At 54.2% G+C, this 12,778-nt stretch overlaps 4 protein-coding genes across 4 annotated transcripts; 3 read left to right on the forward strand and 1 right to left on the reverse strand.

Annotated features, from left to right (window-relative positions):
- Nucleotides 1-3,207: 3,207 nt before the first annotated feature.
- On the forward strand, nt 3,208-3,891 carry A1O1_02576 (uncharacterized protein; the record flags this gene model as incomplete). The annotated part of the gene is made up of 2 exons (XM_007723487.1): nt 3,208-3,393; nt 3,445-3,891. 2 exons carry the CDS (start codon nt 3,208-3,210, stop codon nt 3,889-3,891), a joined length of 633 nt encoding a protein of 210 aa, XP_007721677.1.
- A 1,183-nt stretch (nt 3,892-5,074) lies between these two features.
- Nucleotides 5,075-6,355, forward strand: A1O1_02577 (uncharacterized protein; the record flags this gene model as incomplete). Its single annotated transcript, XM_007723488.1, has 1 exon — nt 5,075-6,355. The coding sequence occupies one exon, from the start codon at nt 5,075-5,077 to the stop codon at nt 6,353-6,355; it is 1,281 nt and encodes a 426-aa protein (XP_007721678.1).
- Nucleotides 6,356-6,928: 573 nt separating this feature from the next.
- Nucleotides 6,929-8,392, forward strand: A1O1_02578 (uncharacterized protein; the record flags this gene model as incomplete). Its single annotated transcript, XM_007723489.1, has 1 exon — nt 6,929-8,392. One exon carries the CDS (start codon nt 6,929-6,931, stop codon nt 8,390-8,392), a length of 1,464 nt encoding a protein of 487 aa, XP_007721679.1.
- A 1,333-nt stretch (nt 8,393-9,725) lies between these two features.
- On the reverse strand, nt 9,726-12,150 carry A1O1_02579 (uncharacterized protein; the record flags this gene model as incomplete). Its single annotated transcript, XM_007723490.1, has 3 exons — nt 9,726-9,776; nt 9,834-11,899; nt 11,955-12,150. 3 exons carry the CDS (start codon nt 12,148-12,150, stop codon nt 9,726-9,728), a joined length of 2,313 nt encoding a protein of 770 aa, XP_007721680.1.
- Nucleotides 12,151-12,778: the final 628 nt, after the last annotated feature.

Consider the following 12,778-nt stretch of genomic DNA (forward strand, 5'->3'; position numbering starts at 1 on the left):
GCGGAGTACATTGTGACCGGCGGAAGCACGGAAGAGCACGAAAGCGTTCATTACGAAATTCATGACAAACCAAAAACAGAAAATGAATGGCGATGAGAGATGAGAGTTGATTTACGATCCTTGTCTATGAGTATGAGAGGGTGTGAAAGATAGACAAACCGCCAATAGTGACGAGTCCCTCTCAGAACTCTGAGGCTGTCCTGCTGGGCCCCAAACTTGAAGACAAGCAAGCTCGTGTTCTCCAGGGCCACAACATAGGTAGTATTAGTAAATGAAGCAGGGCAGGTGCCGGTCTCTGCCTGGCGCGAATGGAATAGAGCATGATGCATGTGTTCACGGCAACGCTACAATCCCGGTTGCGTCCAAAGTATGTGAGCAGAAACGAGGGCACGACCTGTCGCCCCTTTTTCGCCCCGGGAAATATGAATCGTGGTTGAGAGTGCCTCATGATACGTACCTCTAAGTACGTACCACGACCATTTCTCTTGGAACGCTGACCTAGCTCGACTTTATCCCATCACCAATCGAGTACTCGTCGGTGAGACCGTCAGGTGTCTCACTGCAGTCAATTCATTTTTGGAGTGGGTGATGTTTCAAGAGAAGTAGGCTTCACAGCAATTTCAGCACTGGCGACCACTTTCCCGTGTTCAGATGAGGCATTTAAAAGCTGGGAAGTCATGGAAAGCAGACAGTATTCTTGTGCAGCAAGAACATGGCCAATGACAAAGTCCAAGCCGACCGTTCCTGAAGTGTTGATGTTATGCGCTGCGCGAAACTGGGTCTGGTTCCCGCATCAGAGTTGAGGAGCGCTGGCAGGCCACTGCAGGGAAAGCTGTCGGGCTTCTTACGGCGGGGGCCACTGTCACTGCCGGTGGATTATCATCCGCAGCATCCGAAGTCCGCAGTTCGCAATTGACGATTAGATTGGAAGGGGACGTTCGAGTGGTCGAAGGGTTAAGCCGATGGCAGTGGCGTGAAGAATAGAAGGGAGAGGAATGCGTTGAGCAGATAGCGAGTCGGAGGAGGACTGAAGGAAGACAAAATTGCTGACCATCTGTCATTTCTGAGATTGGATGTCCGCAACATATTACCGGTGTCATGGGAGGTCTGGGTTGGGTTTTTGAACGCCGAGCTGTCAGAAAACAGTCAGCAAGATGTGGCTGTGGAGATGAGGCGTGGAGTGGACGAGACGCAGGTTATATTCTGTACTCTGTACTCAAAAGGAGTATGTGGTAAGCATGGCACGATTGGAAGACATCAGACTGCATTGTAACACAGTCAACCACATCGAAGACGACGACGAGGAGTTGAATCCTGAGGATCAAGTTGTTGGATTGCAACGATTCTGCCTGCGACCCAGTGATGGAGGGTGCATTCTGATGAGGACTAGTGGGGTCGGCACTCGGAGGTCGCGGAGGTCTAACTTTCTTAGTAATAAGCATGGTTACCAAGACACTAGTACGGTGGAGATGCATGACGTGACTGGTTGGAAATGGAGATAGTCATTGGCCATCGTAGCTATAGTGGATACTGACCGGGCCGCCAGTCCCAGTGCAGTTAGTTCAACTTTGTCTCAAGTTGTGCAGGTGCGACTCCCTGCAACCCGGGATTTATTTATTATGTAAGGAATTGCTAATCCGCCGCCGTTCCCGCTCTTTCCCTTTTCCTTCCTCTTTCCCTTCTCGAGCATTGATGACTACAGCTACAGCTACTACTGTGTACACCCACTGCCAGTAACTGTCGTGTACTCCTCCTCCTTGCTCCTCAGCTCTACTTACCTACTCAATCGACTACTGGAGAGTGACAGTGAAGGTCTGAGTGTGAGACTGTCTCGCTTTTGGCTCTCCACCCCCCCTGTGTCGGAGTCCGAACCGCCATCTTTCCAGCTCGAGTCATATTACTCATCAACAACTCGAACTTCCTCGATCGCAAAGTCACTGGCGCCAGGCATCAATTGCGCCTGCACGTGACGGACCTTCAACGAGACCAGCGGCCAGCATCGATTCCCTCTTCGGTCGTGCTGGTGTGAAGGCGACACTATTTCCTTGATTGAGTAATCATACAAACATTCACTGTGGCACACGGACCTCCATAAGCCCTCTCGAGTCTCAGTTCGACCGTCGCCCGTGGTTGCTGACTCAACATATCTCACCGTCGCTGTAGTCGCTATCACCACCACCTCAATTGATCCTGCGCAAGACCTCTATCCTCGACCGACTGAGGTTGTGCCCTTCCTCTCGACCTACTCATCCAATCCTTGACACACAAACCACCTCTCCGACGCCTGAGGCCGCCGCAAGCAAGCATGCAGCAAGCCCTTGCTCCTCGCACGGCTAGCTCTCCATCGACAATGCCTCAGGTAAGCAGCCCCAAGACGAGCTTTTACCCTCTTTCTTACTCAGACTCCTACCCCATCCTGATATTGCTTTACTCGGGCTCGCCTTGTCTTATCCACATGCTCCTAGCACATCACATTTCCCTCTTCTCGCATTGAACGCCACTGGGTTAAGCAGCGATGCCTGGCTTCATCTCCCATCCCTCTCCGCTCCCTCTTTCCTCGCGGATATTGCGATTTCCCCCCTGCGACTCTCTGGCAGGCAATTCTAACCCGTTTGAGCAACAGGATCAAGTCAAAGCCGAACAACGTACGTTATAGTAATCCTCGACCCACCTTTTCACCCTCTTGGTCCTCCTTGTCCTATCCACACCCAACACCACCCCTCCTCGGCCTGTTCTGCATCCTACTATTCCCTCTACACCCGTCTTGCGCCCTTTCCTCGTCCACTGCTGCCCACTACCACCCGCTCGTTGCCGCCGATCACCCCCACCGACTTGGGTTTCCCACGAGTCTCATGAAGACCTCATTTGTTGTATCAGAAGCCCTGTTGTGACGGTCCTTACCACTCCCTGCAATACTACTGCATCAAGCATTGTGTATCTAATACCGACGGTACCCACGTTCATCTGTCTCCCTTCTTACGCTGCTGGTTGTACATATACCCTTTCGTTCCACTGTCTCTCTCACAAGCCTTGTCTGTCTGTTGAGGTTGGTGTCTGGCTCGTGTTGGGACTGTCTCTGTCCACCCGGTCCCCTTGACGCACATCATCATGACTTCCATCACTCAACTCCTCTCTCCCTGGCCTCTTTCTAAGCATCCCATAGTCCTACGCGAGCAGCACTATCCGCCGCCATCTCAATCATCGACTATGACCGAACCTTTGGACGCGATGCCACAACAACAGCCTAGTTCCCCCAATGACCCGATGAACAATGACGGCGTCACGGGTAGCGCAGAGAGCGATGGCGGCGACACCAACACCGACGGGCGGAAAGGATACGGCAAGCGAGAATTGAGCACAAGTAAGAGAGCGGCGCAGAACCGAGCAGCTCAGGTATGTGGCCCACGATCACCATCGTCGACTGTTACTGACCAGATCATTCAGAGAGCTTTCCGACAACGAAAAGAAGGCTACATCAAGAAGCTGGAGGAGCAGGTGCGGGACTATCAAGCCCTGAGCGAAAACTTCAAGGCCGTTCAAGCCGAAAACTACCAACTTCGAGACTACATCATCAATCTGCAATCGCGGTTATTGGAGTCACAGGGTGAGGTGCCTCCTCCTCCTAGCAACGTCGATGGACTACAACCAGGCAAGCCCGGAGTCACTCAACAACCCGGCTTACTGCCTCGACTATCCGAGCTCGGTGCTGTGGCTCAGCTTCAGGACAGTCTGCACCACGAACCTCACCGAACCGCGGCCTATCCGGAGCCTGCCTATTCAGACCCTCCGGCGGCGAAACGACCTCGGACAGAATCTGCTGAGATGACAGCTTCCCAGGCCGCCCTCCAAGGCTCGACAATCCTAGCCCAATCATCTGCCGGGGGTCGGTGAAAGTTTGATGCAGCTCGATTTGTGTATTTCATGGTGCGGGTCAAAATGTGGTCGTCTGGCGTTCTGTCGTGCGGGAGGGCATCAGAGGGCATTTCCTTTCCATTGAGGATGACGGGTTGGGGCGCTGGCTTGATTGTACAGGCGTCTGCGGCAGGCTTCAGAAGCGACCGAGAGAACAAGACGGTGGACAGGCACAGCCTATGATCGATTGCCCGGTATGGGCGACAGAAGGGACTGTCTCTCTTCCGAAATAGCGAGGAGCTAGAGTATACTCTGTACAGCGAAGGGTTGCTGGGGGACTTTCCCAGGGTTGACACTGGTGAGAAAGTGCTCCGGGCTGGGTCAGACCAGACTTGTATTCCCCATGTAGACGATACGACCACATGCATGGTCACGCTGCCAGGCACGTCCTGGCACGAAAGATACGTGTACATTCAAGAAGTTCAATAGAGGCGGAGGCCTAGACTACTTTACTGCCTAGGTACCTACAGCTAGGTAGGTACGCATGGGAAACTTGTGAGATGTGGACGAAATTGTATTCTGCGTGCTACCTACTAGTAGTACAGTATCTTGCTCCTAGCTCCTTGCTCCTCGCTCCTCGGACCCACCACTCATTCATTCAGAGTCCGTTACATGAAACCGGATCGATCGGACATTGGACAGATGAGACAAGCCTGTTGGTAAGGTACGTACCGTGCATGGTCTCGCGTGGTCTCTGGCTCCATTAATTCCAGCACGACTCTTTATTACTTACACTCTTACTGATCTTGTTGGACCGAGGAGAGTGTGTACTTGCTGTGCTGTGCAGTTCCTCTGTGTTGTGCTCCCTCGACGTGAGAGAAAACAGATAAGGAACCAACCGTGGCCTCACGTCTAAGTGATCTTTCGATATTCCAAGGGAACTAGGACAGAAATCATCTGTCTGGGCTGAAAGAGCTCGCCTCTAATAAGATTCCAGAACAAGAATACTTTGGGTGGCTAGATGTTGACCGAAATGTCGAGGTGAGTCTGATAGGCATCCACCGAGGTTGGACCTTGACCCCCACGAAGTCTGAGTGTCAAGATACCTGTGATACCTAGGTGTCCGGAGACATTCCAAGCCCCTTATTCCCCATCTTCCTTTCATGACTTGACGTGGGCTTCTTCACTGTCCATCAGATCAGTCCTGGCTGTTACCACCAGCATGTTTGGGCTCAGATTGCTCGCGCTATGTTCAGTATGCCTGGCGACCGCAGCCCTGGGCTACATTGAACAACAGCAATGGTGGACGTTGAGGCTCTCGATCTCGTGGCTGTTGAATGGCTGGCTGTTGCTCGCCGTTACGTTGGCGGCAACAATCCAACTAGCAGGTGACATTGCTACGAGCTACGACCACACACTGTTGCCGACGAGAGCGACGTTGGGAACCATCGTAATTGGGGTCTCGTTTTTGATCTTCCGATTGCTCCTCCCGCTGGCCCAGAACTCGGACTACCTCCACCTCCGCTGGAAAGCGTGGACAGGTCCCAGCAGGACCGGCATTGCTCCAAGTGTGACTCGCTACCTCGGCGATGTGCGCGACTGGCAGTCACTGGCTTCCGTGTGCCAGGGGATGGAATTGCACCCGGTGGAGACCTCACTGAACTGGGCAGGCCACTTCACTGGAGGGATCCCGTACGATCCGACCGAGTTGTTGACTGCAAGGCTCAAGATGGACGAGGAATCAGGTGGAGTGTGGGTTCCAAGATCACCGTCCAAAGTCGGCGTGTACGCTCCAGCTGAGGCGGGTCACTCTGTATCCCTATTATGGGGAGAGGAGTTGGGGTTCATGCGCCGCTGCAGTCGAGGCATTGTCGCCGTCCCGAGGCCCCTGCTGACGTTCCACCCGAAGCTGAAGAACGGGGTGGATGGCAGGCCATTGTGCCTTGCACACGGCATCCTGGCCCGGAACAAGGGTCTGGCGCCTTATCGACTGGCGTGCAATCTGCAAACCCCTTCGAGGCTGCGGAGCTTTGAAGAGAATAGTTCCTTGTGGCCGAGACCTGCAAAGGCGTTGCGTTCATTCTACAACGCAGAACTGTCCAAAGCCTTCTCCGGACTCGGAGGGACTTTTGTCTGTGCTGCCACCGAACTGGCGCTGCTCCTTGCAGATGCGAAGCCTGCCATCGTGGCGGACTGGCTCGACGCCCATTTGGAGCAACAGGACCTGTTGCTGAATAATCGGGCGGCAGCGCTTGGAGCCAGCCCCGACGACTTAGCCCAACTCTACCGTGGCCAATATATTACCATGCTCGTCAGCTTGAGTGAGCATAAGGCTGGCATTAGAACCCGACCTGAAATCACAGTCTTCAGAGCTCTCTGCGCGGCCGAGGGACGAAGAGATCTTCCCGCATGGCTCAACGAGCCAACAATGATGGAGCGAGCACTGGCAGAGACTCATCATCTCGGTGCAAGAGGCTTGCGCCTGGTCGAGGCCGCCGTCTAGACTCGTCGAGGCGGGCACCACGGCACGCACGCACGCACGCACGGGGTACGGCCTGGACCGCTACGGCCTAACGCTTTCAGCCTCTATCACATCCCCTTCAGTTTGTCACATCTCAGAAACGACGTCCAGCTGAAAAGCTAGCCTTACCGCGGAAGACTACTAACACCAACACTCGCTTAATCGTGGGGTTTCTGGTGGGATTGTGCATCCCATCGCCATGCTCTGCTGAGCCTACGCCGGTATGGGCGATGCCAGCAAGCCATCCCAATACATCTTCAGCCATGCATCTGATTCCTCTAGAGTGTGACGATCACCAGGCAACGTCGCTGTCGAGCGATTCAATGCCATCCAATGCTTCTGGCTGACTGCACTTCAGCTTAGCATAGGCACAGCTTCTCTAGGAACCTGGTCACTCACCCGAACCCGACCATTGGCGCCCTGGATTCACACCTTGTTGAGGATAACATTACCATGCACTTGGTACTTCACAAGATCTGCTCATTTATGTCTGCAACTGAATTCTACTGTTGTGAAGATATAGCGCTCAATTGACTCGACGTCTTGTACGCCGCAATGACTTCGAATCGGCCGAGCGATCACGTCCTCTTTCGTGTCGATGAGGAGGTGGGGAGAGCGTTCTACTGGTTGTCAACTGGGCTTGCGGTATTGACAGCGTTGTTTCAGGGACTGATGACGGCGTTGGCTTACATGACCGAGTCTTCGAGCCAATGGACGTTTCGGTTCCGACTGGCTTTGTTAGAGCATTGGTGGTGGGCAGCGGTATCGAGCCTGCTGCTCATCTCTCTGGTCATGGTTCTGCTTTCCTTCACCTCGGGCAACGGCGGCGACGCAATATCCGTGCTTGCACTGTCTTCGGCGACCTTTCTGGCCATTGTCCAGTACACTCTGCCGGCGTGGCAACAGCGGCACTACGCCCGGACCAAATGGCTGGCATGGGCCGGCCCAAGTCGGTCGACCATCCCGAAAGAAAAGCAAGGCTTCTGCGGCGACGCCCGAGCCTGGACGGCACTGGTCGTGGCCAATGCGGACCGGCTCAACCAACTCCAGCCCACGCCGTCAGACTATTATGGATGGACGTTACGACCTTTGGGCAAAGCCGGAATCCCCTACAATCCTGTCGACATCCTGGCGAACATGGACCCGCAGCACAGCACGAGCACGCCGCCGATCGACACGGAAAAGGGCGAACGACCGGTCGGCGTGTATGCCAACCACGACCCGAGTTCCGACAGTGTCTCCCTCTTGTGGGGGCCCCGACAGGGCTTTCGAACAGCCATCTCGCGAGCCGTGTCAAGCATGCCTCTGGGCTTGCTTGCCACCCGGCCGCGCACGATGGACGGCTACGACGGGCGAGGCCTGACCACGGCCATGGGCATTTTGGGCCGCAACAAAGGCCTCCAGCCATCTCAGTTGGTCTTCCGCGCCGACAGGTCCGTCTTGGCCCACATGGAGAACGTCTCCACATGGACGCCTCGGCCCGCCAAGGTGCTACGCAGCTTCTACGAGACCACGCTCAACCCGCAATACCGCGGCCTCGGACCGGACTATGTCGCTGCCACCGTGGAGCTGGCTCTCGTCCTGTCCGACGCGCCTCCTTGGGCCGTCGATCGATGGCTGCTCGAGCATCTCGAGCACCAGTGCTTGCGAAAGAATATCCTCCTGGCCGAGGCAACGCAACGTTTCACCACCGAACAGACCGCCGCCCTGCAAGCCCACTACGAGGCCAGCTACGTGTCGATGATCCTGTCGTTGAACTACATGCCGGTTGGCATCAAGGACCGACGAAACAGCCACTCCGTCCCGGTTGGCCGGCCAGACCTTCTCTGTGTCGCCATCCTTTTGAAGGCCCGCAATCATGCTCAACCTTCTTGGTGGACCCATGCCGGCGTCCGCGCCGAACTCCTGGCCGAAATCCGTCGCTTGCCGCCCGAGCTCGATTGGAAGCTCCCCATGGCTAAACTCTTGGGCTTGCAAGCATGGCCGCACACCTTTGATCGTGAGCCTTTGGAATGGTAGACCACACCCTATACCAAAAGTAAGTACTTTGTCTACCTACCTTGACTATCGGCTATCCCAAAATCGACCCTCTCGCCTGATGGCCCATCGCATGGTCAGACACAGATCATGCAAGACACCTCTCTTCCTGAACATGTGTGTGTGTGTTACCAAAGAGAGGGGATGAGGCCACCACATCTCTGACTGGTATGAAGGAATTTCCCTCAAGACAGCTTCGGTCTCGTGATTGACCTTCTTGTCGTTTTGCACTTTGTGGCCTGATGCCGGCTGCTTGTTTGTGGTTTGGGGGGGTTCTTTCTTGGTTCTTTTTCCCCCGCAAGGCTGCAGTGCCTAAGGGGCCCTCGACGAGGCTGCACAAGTTTTGGAGGTTCAGGGTCCAGAGATCTAGAATAAAAAGAGCCAACCCTTCCCCCCTCCACAGCGGCAAACTGATGGACGGTGTCTGGTGAAATATCGAGGGCATGAGTGACAGCAAGATTATACACTGGTCTACAGTAGGTAGGATGAATCAATCGGAATTCATATGAGGAACTTCAGGGCTTCAGGGCTTCTTCTTCGGAACCGCATACGGTAGTATCCTTCTAATCCTATGCGACATAAGTCGGCGAGGCAGGAATCCAGCTACACTCATCACAGATATTCTCAACAGTGCAATCCACCCGATGCCACATGTGCCATCTAGAAGACCCCTTTACTCCTGGACGGCAAGATGGTGAATTCGATCTGCGACATGTCAGGGGGCTAAAGAAATCGTGACCCGAACGGTGAGGCGCAGTATTGCCTTGAAGTGAGGTATTGGACTGTTGGAATGAAGTATCGTGGGCGAGGATTTGACGCAGGACTCCCGGTTTTGACTTGTCACACTGTCAGTCCACACCCGATTGCCATGATGGCCCTGATGGCCCTGCTATCCAGCCTTGCTGAGACATTCAACGTGCTGGGCCTCTCTCATTGCCTCTTGGATGGCATGAAGCAAAAGCCCATGCGTCGCACCATGCAAAGGAAGCCGGCGAGCATAGCCCCCGGGATACTTTATGACATGGTTAGGATCTGTCTGTCTCGCATCGGCTCTGGTGCTGCCCCAACGTTCATGAGCAGAAAGGCACCATTGTCTCAATAGACTGACGTGATCTCGATGGAATGTCCTTGCAGGCCCAACTCAAGGCCAGTTGTAAAATATGCCGAGGTTGCTGGTTGCTGGACTAGGTGCGCTTCTAGCTGAAGACACATCTCGAAGCAGTGCAGGGGATGGAAACGCTCCCACTTGCACGAGCCGGGGCCGTCGCTGAGCCGTCTCTCATACTTTGTACAGCAAGACGCCATGCAGACACAATCATGCTCCAAAACTGTACATGGGCGACACAAAGTTGCCCAGTTCATGTTCCTTCACAAGGGTTAGCGACTATCCCGCAAATGGAGAAAGTGGACGACGGAGACATACCTTAATATAATCACTTCCTTTCTCAAGATACTCGGCTCGCGTCACGGTCGCTGCTTCACGGCTGGGAGTGTCCGGGTTGTTCCACCAACTGCTTGCTCCTTTCCAGGCGTCGAGGATTGGATCATTCGCTTTGCGGACATTGATGGTGAGATCGTCTGGCATGGCTGCAGTCAGCTCCGTTCTGAGTCGCTCTTCGAAAGTGGAAAACATGGTATTTCCGCCCGTCAGAAACACGTCCCTCAGAAGTGCTTTTCGTTGATTGGGATCTGAAAACCGGCCCATGACCACGCCTTCGATGATTTCAACGAGACCGGCCTGATCGACTCCTGCAATTCCGGGCTGGAAGACAACCTCGGGCACGCGAATCCGCTCAACGTTCAGATGGATTTGATTAGCCTCCCGTTGGCTCTCCGGATCCGCAGGCCTGGCACCGCGTAGGAATGCATGTAGGACACTCTTCGTCCAGTCATTCTGGGCTTCAATGGTGTCCTTCTCGGAGAATTCGGGATCGAACTGGAGAAGTTCACTCTCGACAGCTTTCAATGCTGTCAGTGGATCTTCTTCCGGCTCCTCGTCATCGCTCGCCGGCTCAGTGGCCACCGTCCGATACACGCCCCAGTCCTCATCATTCGCTCCGAAATCATCGTCGTAGTCTCCTCCGCCTCTGCGCTTCCGCTTGGGGCCGTCGGCAGCCAGATTGGCCAAGGTCTTCATTCGCATCTGGGAGGCAATGCCTTTGCGGTTACCCGAATCAGCCTTTTGCCTGGCTTGCTCTTTCATCTTTGCCAGAAGCTGCTCTCGCTGTTGCCGACGGCCCGCAAGCCAGTCTTCAAACCGACTTTCGCGCAGTTCCAGATCCCGTCTTTCTTCTTCCGCAGCTCGTGCCCTCTCACGCTCTTTCTCTTCTTTGGCTCTGATTCTGGCCTCCACACCGGACTTCATCAGTCTCTGGTGCCGCTTCTCTTTGATGCCATCCTCGTCCAGTTGGTCATCCGGAACATCGAGCAAGGGGAACTTGTTCAGCTGTTCTTCGAGCTTCTCTTCCTCTTCAGGGGCACCAAGGTCTTTGTTCCTGGACTTCCGGATCGACTTATCTAACTCTCTGATGATCCGCTCAAGGGCGGCTTCATCCTTGAGCTCTTCGTCGTCTAAGATTCGGCGCTGCTCCTTCTTGGTAGGGGCTTCGAGATAGGTCTGGTGCAAATGTTGATAGTATTCTAGTTCCTGCTCCTTTCTGATCAGCTTCTCCAGGCGCATCTTTGCAGCTTGTTCCTGGAGACGTCGGCCGGACTCCTTCTTCCGTTCGGCAATCCTGGCTAGCTCCTCGGCGGACTTCTCGACCACGACTTGCTCAGTGTAAGGATATTGGATAACGATGTCGCGCTCCTCCTCCAGGCCCGACCAGTCCAAGTATGTGGAAATCTCGGATGCAAAGTCTTTCGATAAGTAGCAGTATTGCTTGATGTACGCCTCCATCTGCTCCGTGGTCATCTTCCCCGGGAACATTGGATACTTCAGCCGCAGGAGCTTCAGCAGGAAGTCCTGGGCTTGCGAGCCTCCCCAATTTAAGCGCGTACATGATTGCATCTGTGGTTTTCGGTCCAGCACGGGAATGACATGGGTCGAAGTATGCGACGAGGATACAATCAGACCGGACTGGCCTTTGTTGTATCGATAGGAAAATAGGCTGTCGATGCCCGTGGTGACACTAGGGGCGCCGTAGCATTCGAAGAGAATCTCGTTCATCATCCTCCTGCTATGACCCAAATTCGCGACGGGTTCGGTGATGACCAGAGGTCGCGCCACGCTGCCTTCGTTGTCGACCCCCAGCTTCAGGAAGATGTAGTCATATATTCCCTCCATGATGTCCCAGTTGGTCGGAATGCTGGTATTCTGCTCAAACGCGGTCCGGATCTGGCCACGCGTGGTGGCATCGGCGTAGGCATCGTAGCCCACGAATGAGCAGTACTTGTTGTATTTACGATCCTTGAACTTTGCGACGATCGGAGGAACGAAGAGTCGGGGGTTCTTGTCGAAGGAAAATCCGGCCTTGATGGTATGGGCACCTGCGGTAAACCTCGTCAGTTTTGAGTCTTTTGGAAGGCTCAGGTGTTCGGTTACCATTGTCAATGACGATGGCACTTTCACTAGGAGTAGCAGCACTCTGTCGGTAGCCATCCGGCTGCGGAGGTTGCCATCCTTTGAAGGGGAAACCCGGGGCAGGGTAGATTCGCGGTTCTGACCGAGGCTGGCCACCTGGAGGAGGCGTGGGAAATCGCCGTTCGGTCACGATGGATGAGACGGAGGTGATTGTCATGATGTCTGATGCATTCTAGGCGTACGGCTGCGGCAAGCACGTCGCGAGAGTACTTGTCAGCGTTTAACGCGACACGGATCAAATCGAGTTAGGTGGCATGCATGAATGGAGAGCGGAAGAAGCTTGACGTTTATTTGGTGTTTGGTCTCCAGGTTGCGGGCAAGTTAAAGTTGAAGTTGTGGACGGAATGCCCCCAGACTTGTCATTAAATAATTACTATAGTACGGTTCCCTATCGTGACACCGTTCGTAGCTTTAACACGTTTCGGCAAAATCTACCGTATATATACGGTTCCCCGAGGTTACTACCGTTTAAAGACGGTTCTACCTAGGGGTACTGTACTAACTTACACGGTTCAGGATATCCAGGTATACGCGCTATGGTAGGATGGCAAGTTGTCACAAAAGGGCCTTTTTTACGCCTATTTTCAGTAAATCTATAACAGCGCAATATCGCCTAGGCGCCTAGAAATATCATCTTCCGCATCGGACAACTACTAACGTTGATCGACCAAATAGGTGTCGAAATGGGTGCCTGAGACACTCCCGCCGACATCAAAGTCATGGTCACGTGATTTGGTGTGTGGCATCGCGTGGAGAGAGAAACACGCTGCTGTTATTGAACTTGG

This window comes from Capronia coronata, assembly GCF_000585585.1.
Source record: "Capronia coronata CBS 617.96 chromosome Unknown acBCG-supercont1.2, whole genome shotgun sequence".
NCBI classification, from domain to species: domain Eukaryota; kingdom Fungi; phylum Ascomycota; class Eurotiomycetes; order Chaetothyriales; family Herpotrichiellaceae; genus Capronia; species Capronia coronata.